Raw genomic sequence first — 13,407 nt, 5'->3', positions numbered from 1 at the left:
AGTGGTGGCTAAAAATCCTGATATCACATCAGAGTCATCTTGGAGCTTAAAAAGAAAATGCTAAGCCCCCCCTCAGGCCAACAGTCTGAAAATTCCCTGGAGTAGGGCCCAGGCACATGTCTTTTGTGAAAGTATTACATATGCCATATTCCCATATCTCCTTGGATATCTAATGGAGACCTCAAAGTTAATATGTCTAAAATGGAACTTCTTTCTCTTTTTTTTAAATTTTATTTATTTTTTAAAATTTACATCCAAATTAGCATATAGTGCAACAATGATTTCAGGAGTAGATTCCTTAGTGCCCCTTACCCATTTAACCCATCCCCCCCTCCTACAACCCCTCCAGTAACCCTCAGTTTGTTCTCCATATTTATGAGTCTCTTCTGTTTTGTTCCCCTCCCTGTTTTTATATTATTTTTGTTTCCCTTCCCTCATGTGGAACTTCTTTCTCTTAAACCTGTGCCAACTTTGGTCTTCCCTATGTTAATTGATGACACCTCCACCCTTCAATTTGCTCACACTTCCCATGACCACCTTATGAATAAAAATGGCTGCTTGGGTGGCTCAGTCTATCATCCAACTCTTGATTTCAGCTCAGGTCATGATATCACAGTTTGTGAGTTGGAGCCCATGTCTGGCTCCTCGCTGACAGCACACAGCATGCTTGGGATTCTCTCTCTCTCTCTCTCTCTCTCTCTCTCTCTCTCTCTCTGCCATCCTCCTCCCCTCTCTCTCAAAATAAATAAATAAACTTAAATATATCTATCTATATCTATATCTATATCTATATCTATATCTATATCTATATCTATATCTATCTGTATCTATATCTATTATCTACCCCTTTCCTCAAACTAAGATTTTTGATCTCTCTTTCTTTGTTCTATTATTTTTCCATAGCAATTATTACCTTCTAACATACTATATATATATATATATGTAATTTTTTTCATTTATTATGTTTGTTTATTTTTATCTCCCCTGGGGTTTTCTACCATATTTGTTGAATCAGCAAAAACAAACCAGAAAATGCCTAATAGTAGCAAAATTATAGTAGTAAAGGATATAAAGTACTTGGGTACTAGAGTACTATTGTTCGTGTCCAGGTCTGTGCCTCAGTTTCCATCTGGAAAATGGGTGTACTACTGCCTACTTTATAAGGTTATTGAGGATTAGAGATGGTTTCTAGGATTACTAGACAGTTTCTAGTAAGCACTTATCTCAGTGGCTGGCACACAGTAAGTGCTTAATCAGTGTTAGATGCTGCAAGGTGAGTGTGTACCATGGAGGTGTTGTAGCTGTTCTGAATAATTTCTCATTTACATTTCCTCCAAGATTAGATTATGTGCTACCTCTGCAATGCCTGAAAAATGTCCTGCATGATGATGGCCAAGAATTCCTTTCCTTTCGTTTCCTTTCGTTTCCTTTCCTTTCTTTTCGTTTCCTTTCGTTTCCTTTCCTTTCCTTTCCTTTCCTTTCCTTTCCTTTCCTTTCCTTTTTTTTTAACATTTATTTTTGAGAGACAGAGAGAGACAGAACACGAGCAGGGGAGGAGCAGAGAGAGAGACACAGAATCCAAAGCAGGCTCCAGTCTCCAAGCTGTCAGCACAGAGCCTGATGCAGGGCTGGAACCCAGAAACTGTGAGATCAAGACCTAAGCTGAAGTCGGATGCTCAACTGACTGAGCCATGCAGGCACCCCTCCTTTTCTTTCTTAAAGGCAATTTAGACTTCAGGATTTTATGTGTACCTTGCTTATGACTTATTTAGAACTCTTTTTGACTGACGTTCATTCTGGCCAGGAAAGCTCTGCATTTGTACCAGCTTTCCTGAGTTTGTTGGTTCCAGGCCTTTGCCATCTGTATTTTCAGCCTGAAGAATGGTGCCAGGGTCGTATTGCTCCCTCTGGCCCTTTCATTCTGCTTGCTACTGGAGTCATTTCTTTCCTCTCTTTGGGATTCTTCTGACTGGCCTTTACCCAGCTTATATAGTATAAAATTTGAACTAGGTGGCTGTTTGTTGTTGTTTTCTATGCACAATTCCCTAGGTATACTTTATAAATGGAGGCGGGAAATGCTTTGACACCTTAGCCTAGTTTAGTTTTTTAATCCTAGTTATATTCAATAAAAGTTTAAAGAATTTTTAAAAATTTAAATTCAAAGTAAATATGAAATCAGGCAACATAACTGGTACCCTCTGCTGACATCAGTGCCTCTAGAACATTTCAGGATTGGTCATAATGAGTTAGAAAGTTAGTGCTACATGTCATTGATAGTATAGCATAGAGGATAGTGGGGGCAGTGGGCACAGGTAGTTGCTCAATTCTTGGATCCTTCTAACAGATGGCTATTGAATAACTTCAACCTATTCTTGTGATGGGATACAAAGTGAAATTCAGGATTGTAGTAGGTGAGAGAGATGGGACTTTTAAAAGCAGAGCTAGAATAAAGGTAATTTATCAGGCTGAGACTGCTGCAGGGGTGAGTTGGAGTAGGATTCTTGAAAAAGTTATTTCACCTGGGCTCTTGTAGAATCAGTAAGAATTTGCAGAATGGGGCACCCCAGAATTTTAGGGTAGGATAACAAGAAGGCACAGCTAATATTCTTGTGTGGCCCAAGCATGAAGAAAATGGTAGATCATAAATCTAAATAAGCAGTTGGGGGTCAGCTTGTGAATGTTCTTATTTTGTTATGGAACCAGGCTGGATTGCTGGCAGAAAAATCAAGCGGCACTTGGAGATCTTGGTGAATCGGAGTTTTATTTTACACCAGCAGGCTCAGAGGAGATCCCTCTCCAGAGGTCTAAGTCCCGAACACAAGAATGGGGGACAATTTATCGTCTGTTACTTCCGCATTATGCATTAGTAGTAATTTGGCACACAGGGCAAACAGGGTAGGAAGAAGAACCTGGAAGAGGAGTCTCTCAGCTAGAGACTAGAGCTTATGTTAGTCCCGTCAACCATCTTATGGTGCATAACTTTACTTATTTTCCCCACAATCTGACATGCTACAGAATATAGATTTTTATCTTGTGTAGGATTTTTATAAAGGAGACATATTATTACAGCTTTGGTGGCAGTATGCAGGCTGGTAAAGTATGCAGAGAAAAGAGGGTTTTCCTTTTGCATTTAGAGGACATTAGAGAAAATCAGTAGATCATAGGCAACTGGAAGAAGGTCTTGATGAAACTGTAGAACAATAGTAAGAATAAAAATTAAATCACATAAGTAAGTCAAAATATTCTCATAAGGAATCTGATTGTGAAACACACTACCAGTTGATAGAGAACACCATTATTGGAAGTCTTCAAATAATTTTAGAACAAACATTTTAGAAGATAGTGTTACTAGGTAAATCTAGGTAAAATATAGGATGGCCAGTTAAATTTGAATTTCAGATAAACATTCAATGATTTTTTTAGGTCCCCTGTGATGTCCCTGTATGTCCCATGCTGTATTTGAGATACACTGAAAAACTATTTTTTTGTTTTATGAAAATCAGATTTAAGTGGGTATTTTTTTTTTTTTTTTTTTTTTTTTTAGGAAATGTGGCAATCATAGTATGATAAAAAGGTTATGAGAATGCCTGGTGATCAGACTCAATGATCTGATCATTCTTTTGATGATATCACATTTGTTTGGAGGTATGAGGTACAGGCCCCAGTGAAGCATTTTCTAGAACACAGTGAGAACCTTTTGGGAAGTTTTTTCTACATTTAAGTGATTATTAGGGATTTCACCTTATGAGATTATAAAGTTACTTGATCAAGAAGAAAAAAGAAGCTAGCAAGAAAAGGAAAATTCAAACTACTGAAAGCATCTAATATTCAACAGGCTAGGTGGACAATGTCTTCTTTATCCTAGGAAAAAAAATGGGTGTTATTCCTGCTGAGAGGCATCATCCAGTTTGCTTTATCAAGTATGAACAAGGCTGGGCTGCCATTGTTGTTTCTGCTGTTGATATACAGTGGCCCCTGTGTTCTGGTTCCTGTTTTTATTGGGGTTGTAAAATCATTACACAAACCCCAACAGCAAGCACTCTGCCAAGAAGATGAGGTCATAATAATATGACCTCATAGGGAGCTAGTTCCTTAGAAGCCCTAGTGGACCAGCAGACACTGGAATTGTGGAGCAAAGAGTGCTGGGAAGGGGCTTATAAGATTAAGTATGGCCCAGGCATGCTAGGCTCTGGGATGGGTTCTTTTTGGTGTCTGTCTGATTGCTGGTGAGTATGTATTGCCATTGTATTGCTAGGCTTCTGACTTAAAAGAAGCAGTCTCTGTTCTTGTTCAAATAATCTCATAAATTGTGAAATGGGGCAGAATGAAACCACCTAGGAATGGAGGTATTTATCTTCACTTTATTCCTCATTTCTTTTTTACTAAAGGTTTTTTCAAGAAGATCCAGAAAAGTCTGACTTGTACAGATTTGAAAATTACCTCCTTTTGTGAATGTGGGGGAAATGCGGTGATATAGACTGGGACAGGCAAGAGAGCAGAAAGAGGAAGCAAACATGAGGAATGAAAAATAAGAAATAGGAATGACTTTGACCACTACATTTTAAAAAATATATGTTCATTGGGATAAGTCTCTTATATCTGAAGAAAATCTTTGTAGTACTGTACATGTAGTATAATTATACTCTTTACATAGAGTGATTAAATATATGCCATGAATTTGTCATGGAAAAGAATAAGTAGCAGTTTAATTGAAAAGAAAATTCTTTGACACTTGTTTCTTTTTTTCACGCGATAGTTAATATATAGAGTAAGAGAATGCATGAGAACACAACTCCAGGGATTTTCTTTTATAATTATAAAAAAATTACTTGATTGAAACTAAAACAGTTCTTAGAATAAATATTTTACATTTCTACCACTTATGTGGGAAAACACAAAATGTAAGTTGCCCTTTAAAAGAATTTTCTAATATGAGTTTACTGATTATAGGTTTGCTGTATATAATTAAACATTCAGCTTTCTAATAGGATAAATTTTATAAAAGTGGGTGGTAACTCTGTAGAGGAAGGTTTAGGATGAAAAAATACTTAAATGTACTTGCATGAGGATTTCATCATAATGTAGCAGTTTATTTTAATTGGCATCTACTTCTGTTGGAAAACTGTTTAAGGTGGCTAATTGTTTAAAGAAGCATTATCAAACATCTTAGTTTGCCTAGAGCAATTCCAGTTTGTGTGTTGTCCTGGCATTGACTGTGGTTTAACATTTTAGTTTGACTTTAAAAAATGAAGTCAGTCTGGGTTTGATAAGCTTCCACTTGGTACTTGTAGCTTCTCTGCAGTTTCCTCTGGAATGTGTGAAGTTGAAATGTGCATTGAACAGAATTTTTGATGAGTTTTTGGGATGATGGTGGGGTTCGTGGGGTTCACAACTGATGGCCAAGAAAGAATTCTTGAAGACATCTTTGGTGCAAAAAAGGTAATTTAATTAAAGTAAGGGACAGGACCCCTGGGCAGGAAGAGCTTCCAGAGACCACGAGGACAGACTGGTTATATACTTGGGAGTTGAGGGGAGGTAAAAATCAAGTGGAACTTTCCAAGAGCTTTTCATATTAAAGAAGCCTCACAGGGTACTGGAGGCCTCGCTATTGGCAAGCTAAGGTTGTTTTTCCCTCAACAAAGCATTAACAATAAGACATTGGGAGCTCCTGGAGAAATGTTTTACTCTGCTAGCCTCAAGTAGTTGTCAGTGGGCTTCAGGTTATAAGGAAATTTAATTTTATCTGCCATTTCCTTCTGCCTTTGTTTCCCACATCACTATGGAGAGGTGATGTTGGGGCTCCAGGAAACTGAGTGAATCTATAGGTTTCTGGAGATTAGGCTGTTGATAAGACTGACTTTTTCTTGTAATTTACTAAGATATTTGTAAATTGATGGAGACCCATGTCCTGCATGACTGTGATCTCTATCAGTTAACCATTTACTTTTCCCCTTTTCCTTTGTTCTTGGGCAGCCAGGAGTGCCTAAGGAATGGTAAACATACCCCACCTGGGAGTAGGGAGTATTTGGGCTTGTCAGTTTGCCTTATGCTCCCTCATCATTTTCACATAGTTGAGTCTAAAAGACAAAGTGGGATAACCTCTCTCTTTTCCCTCCCCATATCACTGACTTTCAAGGACGGCATGTGGAAGACTTGCTGATAAGGGAGCTTGGAGAGGAGTTGCAAGGGGCATTGAATTCCCTCAGGTCTGTCAGTGGTTGGGGAGGTCTGGGACTGCACAGCCCTTGGGAGCTACTTGGTGTGCAGTGGCTGGAACTGCCTTTGAGTGATAGTGAACATGAATCTGTGAGGCTGCCACTTAGCTAGTTGGTAGTAGGAAATGGGATATTGTAAGTTAGGTAGAATAAGTGACAAAAATAGAGATTGAGCAATTTTGCTTAAAAATCTATTCATTTTTGCTATAATGATTTTTGTCATTTATTGTATGCTGTAAGTTTACAACTAATTTTTTATTGGCAATGACTCTTTCAAACTTCGTAACAATTATAATTACGTATTTAATGATTTTATTATCCCTGTTCCTTCTTCAGAGTGTCCTGATTTAGACAATAAATGGTTACTTATAAATTCAGGCTAAGTTAAAGAACTATGGGATAGAGCAAAAACACACAAAATTAGGCCTGTGAGCCTGTTCAGCCTAGCCTAGAATGGCTTTTAAGTTTTGAAAGGTTGAAGGAAAAAAAGAAAAAAACAACAAAAAGAAAGAAGCATGTATGACAGAAACGTTATGAGGCCTTGTCTGAAATATTTACTGTCTGGTTCATTACAGAAAAATTCTGACTGTGTCTGGTTTAGGGTCTGTGGTAAGTACATTGGAAGGCTACGTAAGCATAGTTGTTTATCATTAACACATCTTTGCCTATTTTCCAAGTTAAAGTGAGGATTTGGAAGTTACTATATTCTTGTTGGTTTAGTGTTACAAATGCATTATGTAGCATTCTATAGCCAGGTTCTAATTTGTGACCCCTTTCTAGAGCAGAGGTTCTTACAGTGTGGTCAGTGGGGCTTATTGTGACTCTTTCAGGAGGTTAATGAGGTCAAAGCTATTTTATAATAGGAGTACAGCATTATTTTCCTTTTTCACTATATTGATATTTACACTGATGGTACAAAAACAATGGAGGGGGCTTTAGCACAAATCAAGGTGTAGCAGTGAGTCACACACAGAGAGTCTGGACACCCAGGCTTTTCTTTCTAGGAAGCAGCTTTATTGATGCCAGCATGGGCTCAATGGGCTAAGACCCAAAAGGCTGAGCCCCAAGTGCAGTGGGGGGTTGCTTTTTGTACAAGTTTTGCTCCTTTCTTTCCCATATATGGTAAAATACAGTCTGCATGGGCGGTCTATGCTACAGAGTCTTGAGGAATGTCAACCACACACACACATAGCCAGGTTGCCTTTCCTAGTCTTGAGGTTTTCACCACATTCCTTAGGGAGGGCCTCTAACACAAAGGTAGTGGCACCAAACTTTCCAAGTTGTTATTATATTCTTCATTACCATGTACTCAAAGAAACAAAACTCACCTAAAAATTCCTTTATAAAGCAGTACAAAATAATTACATTTTAACCTTTTTGTACATACCTTTTTTGTTTGTTTCAAGTTTTTATTTAAATTCTAGTTAACATATAGTGTAGTAATGGTTTCAGGAGTAGAACTTAGTGATTCATCACTTATATATAACACCCAGTGCTCATCACAAGTGCCCTCCTTAATCCCCATCACCTAAGGCCATCCCCCTATCTGCCTCCCTTACAGCAACCCTCAGTTTGTTCTCTATAGTTAAGAGTTTGTTTTTTGGTTTGCCTCCCTTTCTTTTTTTTCTTTTATGTTCATCTATTTTGTTTCTTAAATTCCACATATGAGTGAAATCTTATGGGATTTGTCTTTCTCAGACTGACTTATTTCACTTTAGCATAATACACTCCATCCATACCATTGCATACAGCAAGGTTTCATTCTTTTTGATGGCTGAGTAATATTCCACTCTATATACATACCACATCTTATTTATCCATTCATCAGTCAATGGACATTTGGGCTCGTTCCATAATTTGGCTGTTGATAATGTTGTTATAAACACTGGATGCGTGTGCCCTATCAAATCAGTATTTTTTTATCCTTTGGGTAGGTACCTAGTGGTGCAATTGATGGGTTGTAGTGTAGTTCTATTTTTTCCAGAGTGGCTGCACGAATTTGCATTCCCACTAACAGTGCAAGAGGGTTCCCCTTGCCCCATATCTTTGTCAACATCTGTTGTTTCCTGTGCTGTTAATTTTAGCCATTCCTTTTTATTTTCACGTGTGATGAAATGGAAAATATGCATAAAGCACTTCTTCTCCTGATGGTGTTCCTTCGGACAGCCTTACATGTAATTAAGTTGTGAGTTACAAACTAGTTGCTTTTTGTGAAATGCCAGTTTTCCTTCAAAGTGTAACTGAAAAACTATGATTATTGGCAAACATTTTCTCAAAAATTGATAGAGTGAGTCTATTAATACTTTAAGAAAACTACTGACTATATTTGTTGCCAACAGTACAATTTGAGCTTTCAGTCAAAAATTAGAATTTTGGAATATTTCTGTCTGCCACCAAAACTTTGATATCTTTTCAATACTTGAAGACTTTTCTGAAGATAATCATGGCGTTTAATAAATGTAACTTTTAAAACTATTATATAGTGAAATGTGTAACATATTTTGCAAATGACCAATGTATGATGCAGAATCATGCCTGGGTAAAAGATCCATTTAAAGTGTAAGACAGGGGCACCTGGCTGGCTCAATCACTGGAGCATGTGACTTTTGATCTTGGAGTCATGAGTTTGAGCCCCATGTTGAGTGTAGAGATTACTTAAAAATAAAATCGTAAGAAAAAGTAAAGTGTAAGACAAATTTTAATGTGAGTACAAAAGGTTAATTGATACTTTATTGCAACTAACATTTAAGAAACTATCCCTTGTTTTATTTTGGTGTCCTATAAAAAAAATAATAAAATTATCTGTAAAAGATTAAAATACTTCTTATTTTTCCAACTAATAAGCTGGATTTTCTTTCTTTTTTTTTAAGGTTTATTTATTTATTTTGAGAGAGAGTCAGCATGAGAGAGCAGGGGAGGGGCAGAGAGAGAGACAGAGGGAGAGGGAGAGAGAGAGAGAATCTCAAGCAGGCTCTACACTGCCAGCACAGAGCCCAGTGCAGGGCTTAATATCATGAACCAGGAGATCATGACCTAAGCCAAAATCTAGAGTTGGATGCTTAATCAACTGAGCCACCCAGGTATCCCTGGATTTTCTTAATATATTTCAACCAAAACAATATTATTGTTTACAAATTAAATATAGAAGTGGCAGTGAGAATCCAGCTGTCTTCTAGTAAGCCAACTATGAAAGAAATATGTAAAAAATCGAAATAATTATTGCTTTTCTCATTAAATTTTATGTTATTATTTTGGAAAATTATTTTTAATAAAATATTTATATCCTTGAAATGGGTTTATTATTATTTTTTTTACATTTTTTTTAATGTTTATTTATTTTGACAGAGAGAGAGAGAGAGAGAGAGAGAGAGAGAGACAGAGCATGAGTGGGGGAGGGGCAGAGAGTGAGGGAGACACAGAATCCGAAGCAGGCTCCAGGCTGTGAGCTGCCAGCACAGAGCCTGACGTGGGGCTTGAACTCACAGACCGTGAGATCATGACCTGAGTCGAAGTCAGATGCTCAACCGACTGAGCCACCCAGGCATGCCATGAAATGGGTTTATTATTTTTAAGTGAATTAATATTTGAAAATTTTCTTTTTAAATTACTTATACAGTGAATATCAATAGATACAACTCACAGAAACATGAAGGTAGCTAGAGTCCTCTGTATTTTTAAAAAGGTAAAGGTCCTAACTGCTCATAAGGGGTTTAAGCAATCACTTCTTTAGTACATTGAAATATATTGCTGTAAATAGTTTTATGAATAATTAAGCCTAAAACTATCCCATTTAAAAGTTTTTCATTTATTGCTACAATATGATAATTTTATCAGCTCTTTTCCTTTTTTTGTCACATAAGAAAAATCTTTTTAATTTTTTTCTTCTTTATCAATTCTCACAGCAATGCTGGGGTAAAAACAGCACTACTAGAGACTCATTCTGAGATGGGGAGCACTGAAATTCTGGAAAAGGAGACCTCAGAAAGTCTCAGTAATGGTACCAGCAGCAACATAGAAGCAGCCAAAAGGTTGGCCAAACGCCTTTATCAACTAGACAGATTCAAAAGATCGGATGTCGCAAAGCACCTAGGCAAGAAGTACGTTCTGTACCAAGGCTGGTGTCTGAATGTGTCCGTGTGTGTTGTCTTGTTTAATAGCTTCAACTTTAATAACAGAGTCTATCCTGTTTTCTTATAGCAATGAATTTAGCAAACTAGTTGCAGAAGAATATCTGAAGTTTTTTGATTTTACAGGAATGACACTGGATCAGTCTCTCAGGTATGATTAAATATCACTTCTGTTCTTTTTTGCCTCCAAAAATTAATTCTGAGAAGAGAAGTAATGCTGAAGCTAAAGTGTGATTTTTATTTTTTTTAAAACCCATAGTGACTTTGTAATCTTAGCTCAGATTATTCTATAGTTATTAAACTATATAGCAGAAAGAAAAATATATTGTTTTTATGAAATCATATATGAACTCATATTTTGCATCTAGCAGATGATGTGGTAAAGAATAGTGACAAAGTAAGTCTTGGGGAGGAGTAGAATCTGTGGGAATTTGGTTTTTGAATGATCAGTTTAAAAAAAAGGCAGTTTTACAGGCTGTAGAATTATACATTTTTTTCCCTAAGCATTCGTTTACAATAGCCAAGTAGCCTTTTAAGGTGATACTTTGGTATTAACTCATGAATGGAATAAAAACGACTATCCACATAATAATCAGAAAATATCTGCAAAACTGTTTCAGCACTTTTTGCTGATCCATTCAAAATAGTGTCATAAACACACTGATCCTCACTTTTCACACCACTATTGTATTGTAAATTTCTAAGAGCCACTGCTAAAAGTAAAACTTAGTCAGCATTTACTCTTAAAAACTTTTTAACATGTCAGAGGTTGGAGGAATTCTGAGATCATCTGTGTAACCCTCTAGTTTTATAAATCAGGAAACTGTGCCTTGGGAGGTGAAGTGACGATGTTTGGATTAGAATGCACAACAATGACTTATTCTATGGCACTTTGCATGAATTGATGGCACTCATAGGTTTTTCCACTGAAAACAAATAAGGGCAGAGGAAAGATCTATATTTATGCTTTACTTTCTGATGTGGTTTATAAAAGTTATGAAAAATTAAAGTTTGGTCAGTGTAATTTAGATTTAACAAACTAAGACAGCAACATTTTCATCATAGAAATAAGGTTTTATGTATGTTTCCACAGTAAGATTTTTTAGAACATTTTAAAGGATTTTTTTTTCTATTCATCTCATACTTAGGGAAGTGCTTTGTCTAGTGAGGGTCATCTGAGTTTATCCATAACAGACAGTACTCTTAGTGACTCAGATTTAGATTGGTGTGTAGTTCTGGGCATATTTTTATTTTTCAAAAAATTTTTATACATACATTAATTTATTCCTAACCCAAGAAATAATTTATAGTTTTAGCTCCCAATTTCCTTCCCATATAAAAGGTAATAATATAATATGATAATAGGCAAAATAAAATAAGAGAAATCTACTATACACAAAATAATATAATTGTAATTTTAACAATGTGTCAATGACAAGTATAATCATATAGCAAAATGATAAACTGTGATCCATGTATAGTTTTAAAACATAGCCTTCATGGTTGTAGGTTCAGCCTTAAGTGTTCTTTGGTTTTTATCTGACTGATCTTTTAAATGGCTATTTGTCATTTAGTCATGGGAAGTTACCACCTTCCCAAGGTGGTATTGTTATTGCCTTGTCCATCTTTATATTGACATTTTATAGAATAAAATAAATTTATATTGAATGGCTATATAGTAAATGATTTTGTGAAAGAATAACTGTAGAATATCTTCATATAATTAATTTCTCTTTATTTGTATACTTATTTGAGACAGAGAGAGCTAGCAGGGGAGGGTCAGAGAGAGAATCCCAAGCAGGCTCTGTGCTATCAGTGCAGAGCCCGGTGTGGGGTTCAGTGTTACGGATCATGAGATCATTACTTGAGCTGAAATCAAGAAATGGACACTTAACAGACTAAGCCACCCAGGCACCCCTAATTAATTTCTTATTATATATGAATTAATTTTATTTTAATTTTTTAAAATGTTTATTTATTTTTGAGATAATAAACTCAAAATAAGAGACAGTTGGATGCTTAACCAACTGAGCCACCCAGGCACCCCTATATGAAGTAATTTTAATTGTCAAACATAGAGTATGGTAATGTTTTCTAAAGTTTCACTTTTTTCCCCCTAATTCTTTTTTAGGTATTTCTTTAAAGCATTTTCTCTTGTGGGAGAAACTCAAGAACGAGAGAGAGTTTTAATACATTTCTCCAATAGATATTTTTACTGTAACCCAGACACTATTGCTTCACAAGGTAATCTGATGGAAATGTTTGTATTTCAAAAAACAAGGGCTATTTTCTCATTATTAAAGTTATATTTTATTGTGGAAAATATGGAAGATTATACAGAAGAAAATGAAAATCATCTAGTTATCTAGAGATAACTATTATTAACTGCTTGATTTATTTCCTTCCAGTCAGTTTGTGAAATATTTAATGTCAAATTGGAATCATTACAGAGTTTTGTTTCCTGTTGTCCTTCGTTTTCATTGTGAGCGTTTTCTCATGTCATTAAATATTCTTTAAAAAGCATGATATGTAATGACTGCATGATATTCCTTATTCTTCTTTTAATTAATTTTTACTTAGTTTTCCAGTTCCATACTATGACAGGATGCTTTAAGTTGCTCATGCTGTCACTGAGATTTTACATGCAAAGCACATTTTAATGAAATGCTCGTTTTCCTATTTCTTCTTCCTATACATCTGACCCTAAACCCCTTGCATGTATGCTTATTAAATTTGTGGTTATTTTTGGAAACGTTTACAAATCTCACTGGAGTTTGTGGTGTGTCTCCAGTGCTTTGGTTTGATATTCATTGTAACAACACTGACCACTGAATTTGGTTTATGATTTTAATGAACTATGAGTTTATGTTTATTGTACTAATTTTAAAAAGCAAGTTTAAGCTATTTAATTGTTGATGTACCCTATCAAGAGAGGTTTTTCCTCTATGTCAAATCCTGCAATAAAGCAAAGTTTTCATGATTTGAGGTCAGGTGCTTTCATTTGCAATTGGAGAATCTTTCATAAACACAGATTCTGGAAGAGATCACTAGGACTAGATGCATTA

At 35.9% G+C, this 13,407-nt stretch overlaps 1 protein-coding gene across 20 annotated transcripts in view; it reads left to right on the top strand.

Annotated features, from left to right (window-relative positions):
* PSD3 (pleckstrin and Sec7 domain containing 3) overlaps window positions 1–13,407 on the top strand; it is an 800,398-nt gene that overhangs the window by 421,422 nt on the left and 365,569 nt on the right. For 17 of the 20 annotated variants that reach the window (XR_008421602.1, XM_053900975.1, XM_053900974.1 and 14 more), the window contains 3 exons: window positions 10,118–10,312; window positions 10,413–10,493; window positions 12,474–12,586. Coding sequence is in view for 19 of the 20 variants with exons in the window: in XM_053900975.1 (XP_053756950.1) it covers window positions 10,118–10,312; window positions 10,413–10,493; window positions 12,474–12,586 (389 nt within the window). In the remaining variant the exon portion in view is untranslated. Of the gene's footprint in view, window positions 1–2,306; window positions 2,412–2,431; window positions 2,453–4,093; window positions 4,227–10,117; window positions 10,313–10,412; window positions 10,494–12,473; window positions 12,587–13,407 lie in introns of those variants that run through there. The other 3 variants (XM_053900990.1, XM_053900989.1, XM_019440592.2) reach the window with 3 other exon arrangements.

Source organism: Panthera pardus, unplaced genomic scaffold, assembly GCF_024362965.1.
Source record: "Panthera pardus isolate Hobbes unplaced genomic scaffold, ASM2436296v1 HiC_scaffold_13, whole genome shotgun sequence".
NCBI lineage: Eukaryota > Metazoa > Chordata > Mammalia > Carnivora > Felidae > Panthera > Panthera pardus.
Note: the sequence above shows the minus strand (reverse complement) of the source record. Positions and strands in the feature narration are given on the sequence as shown.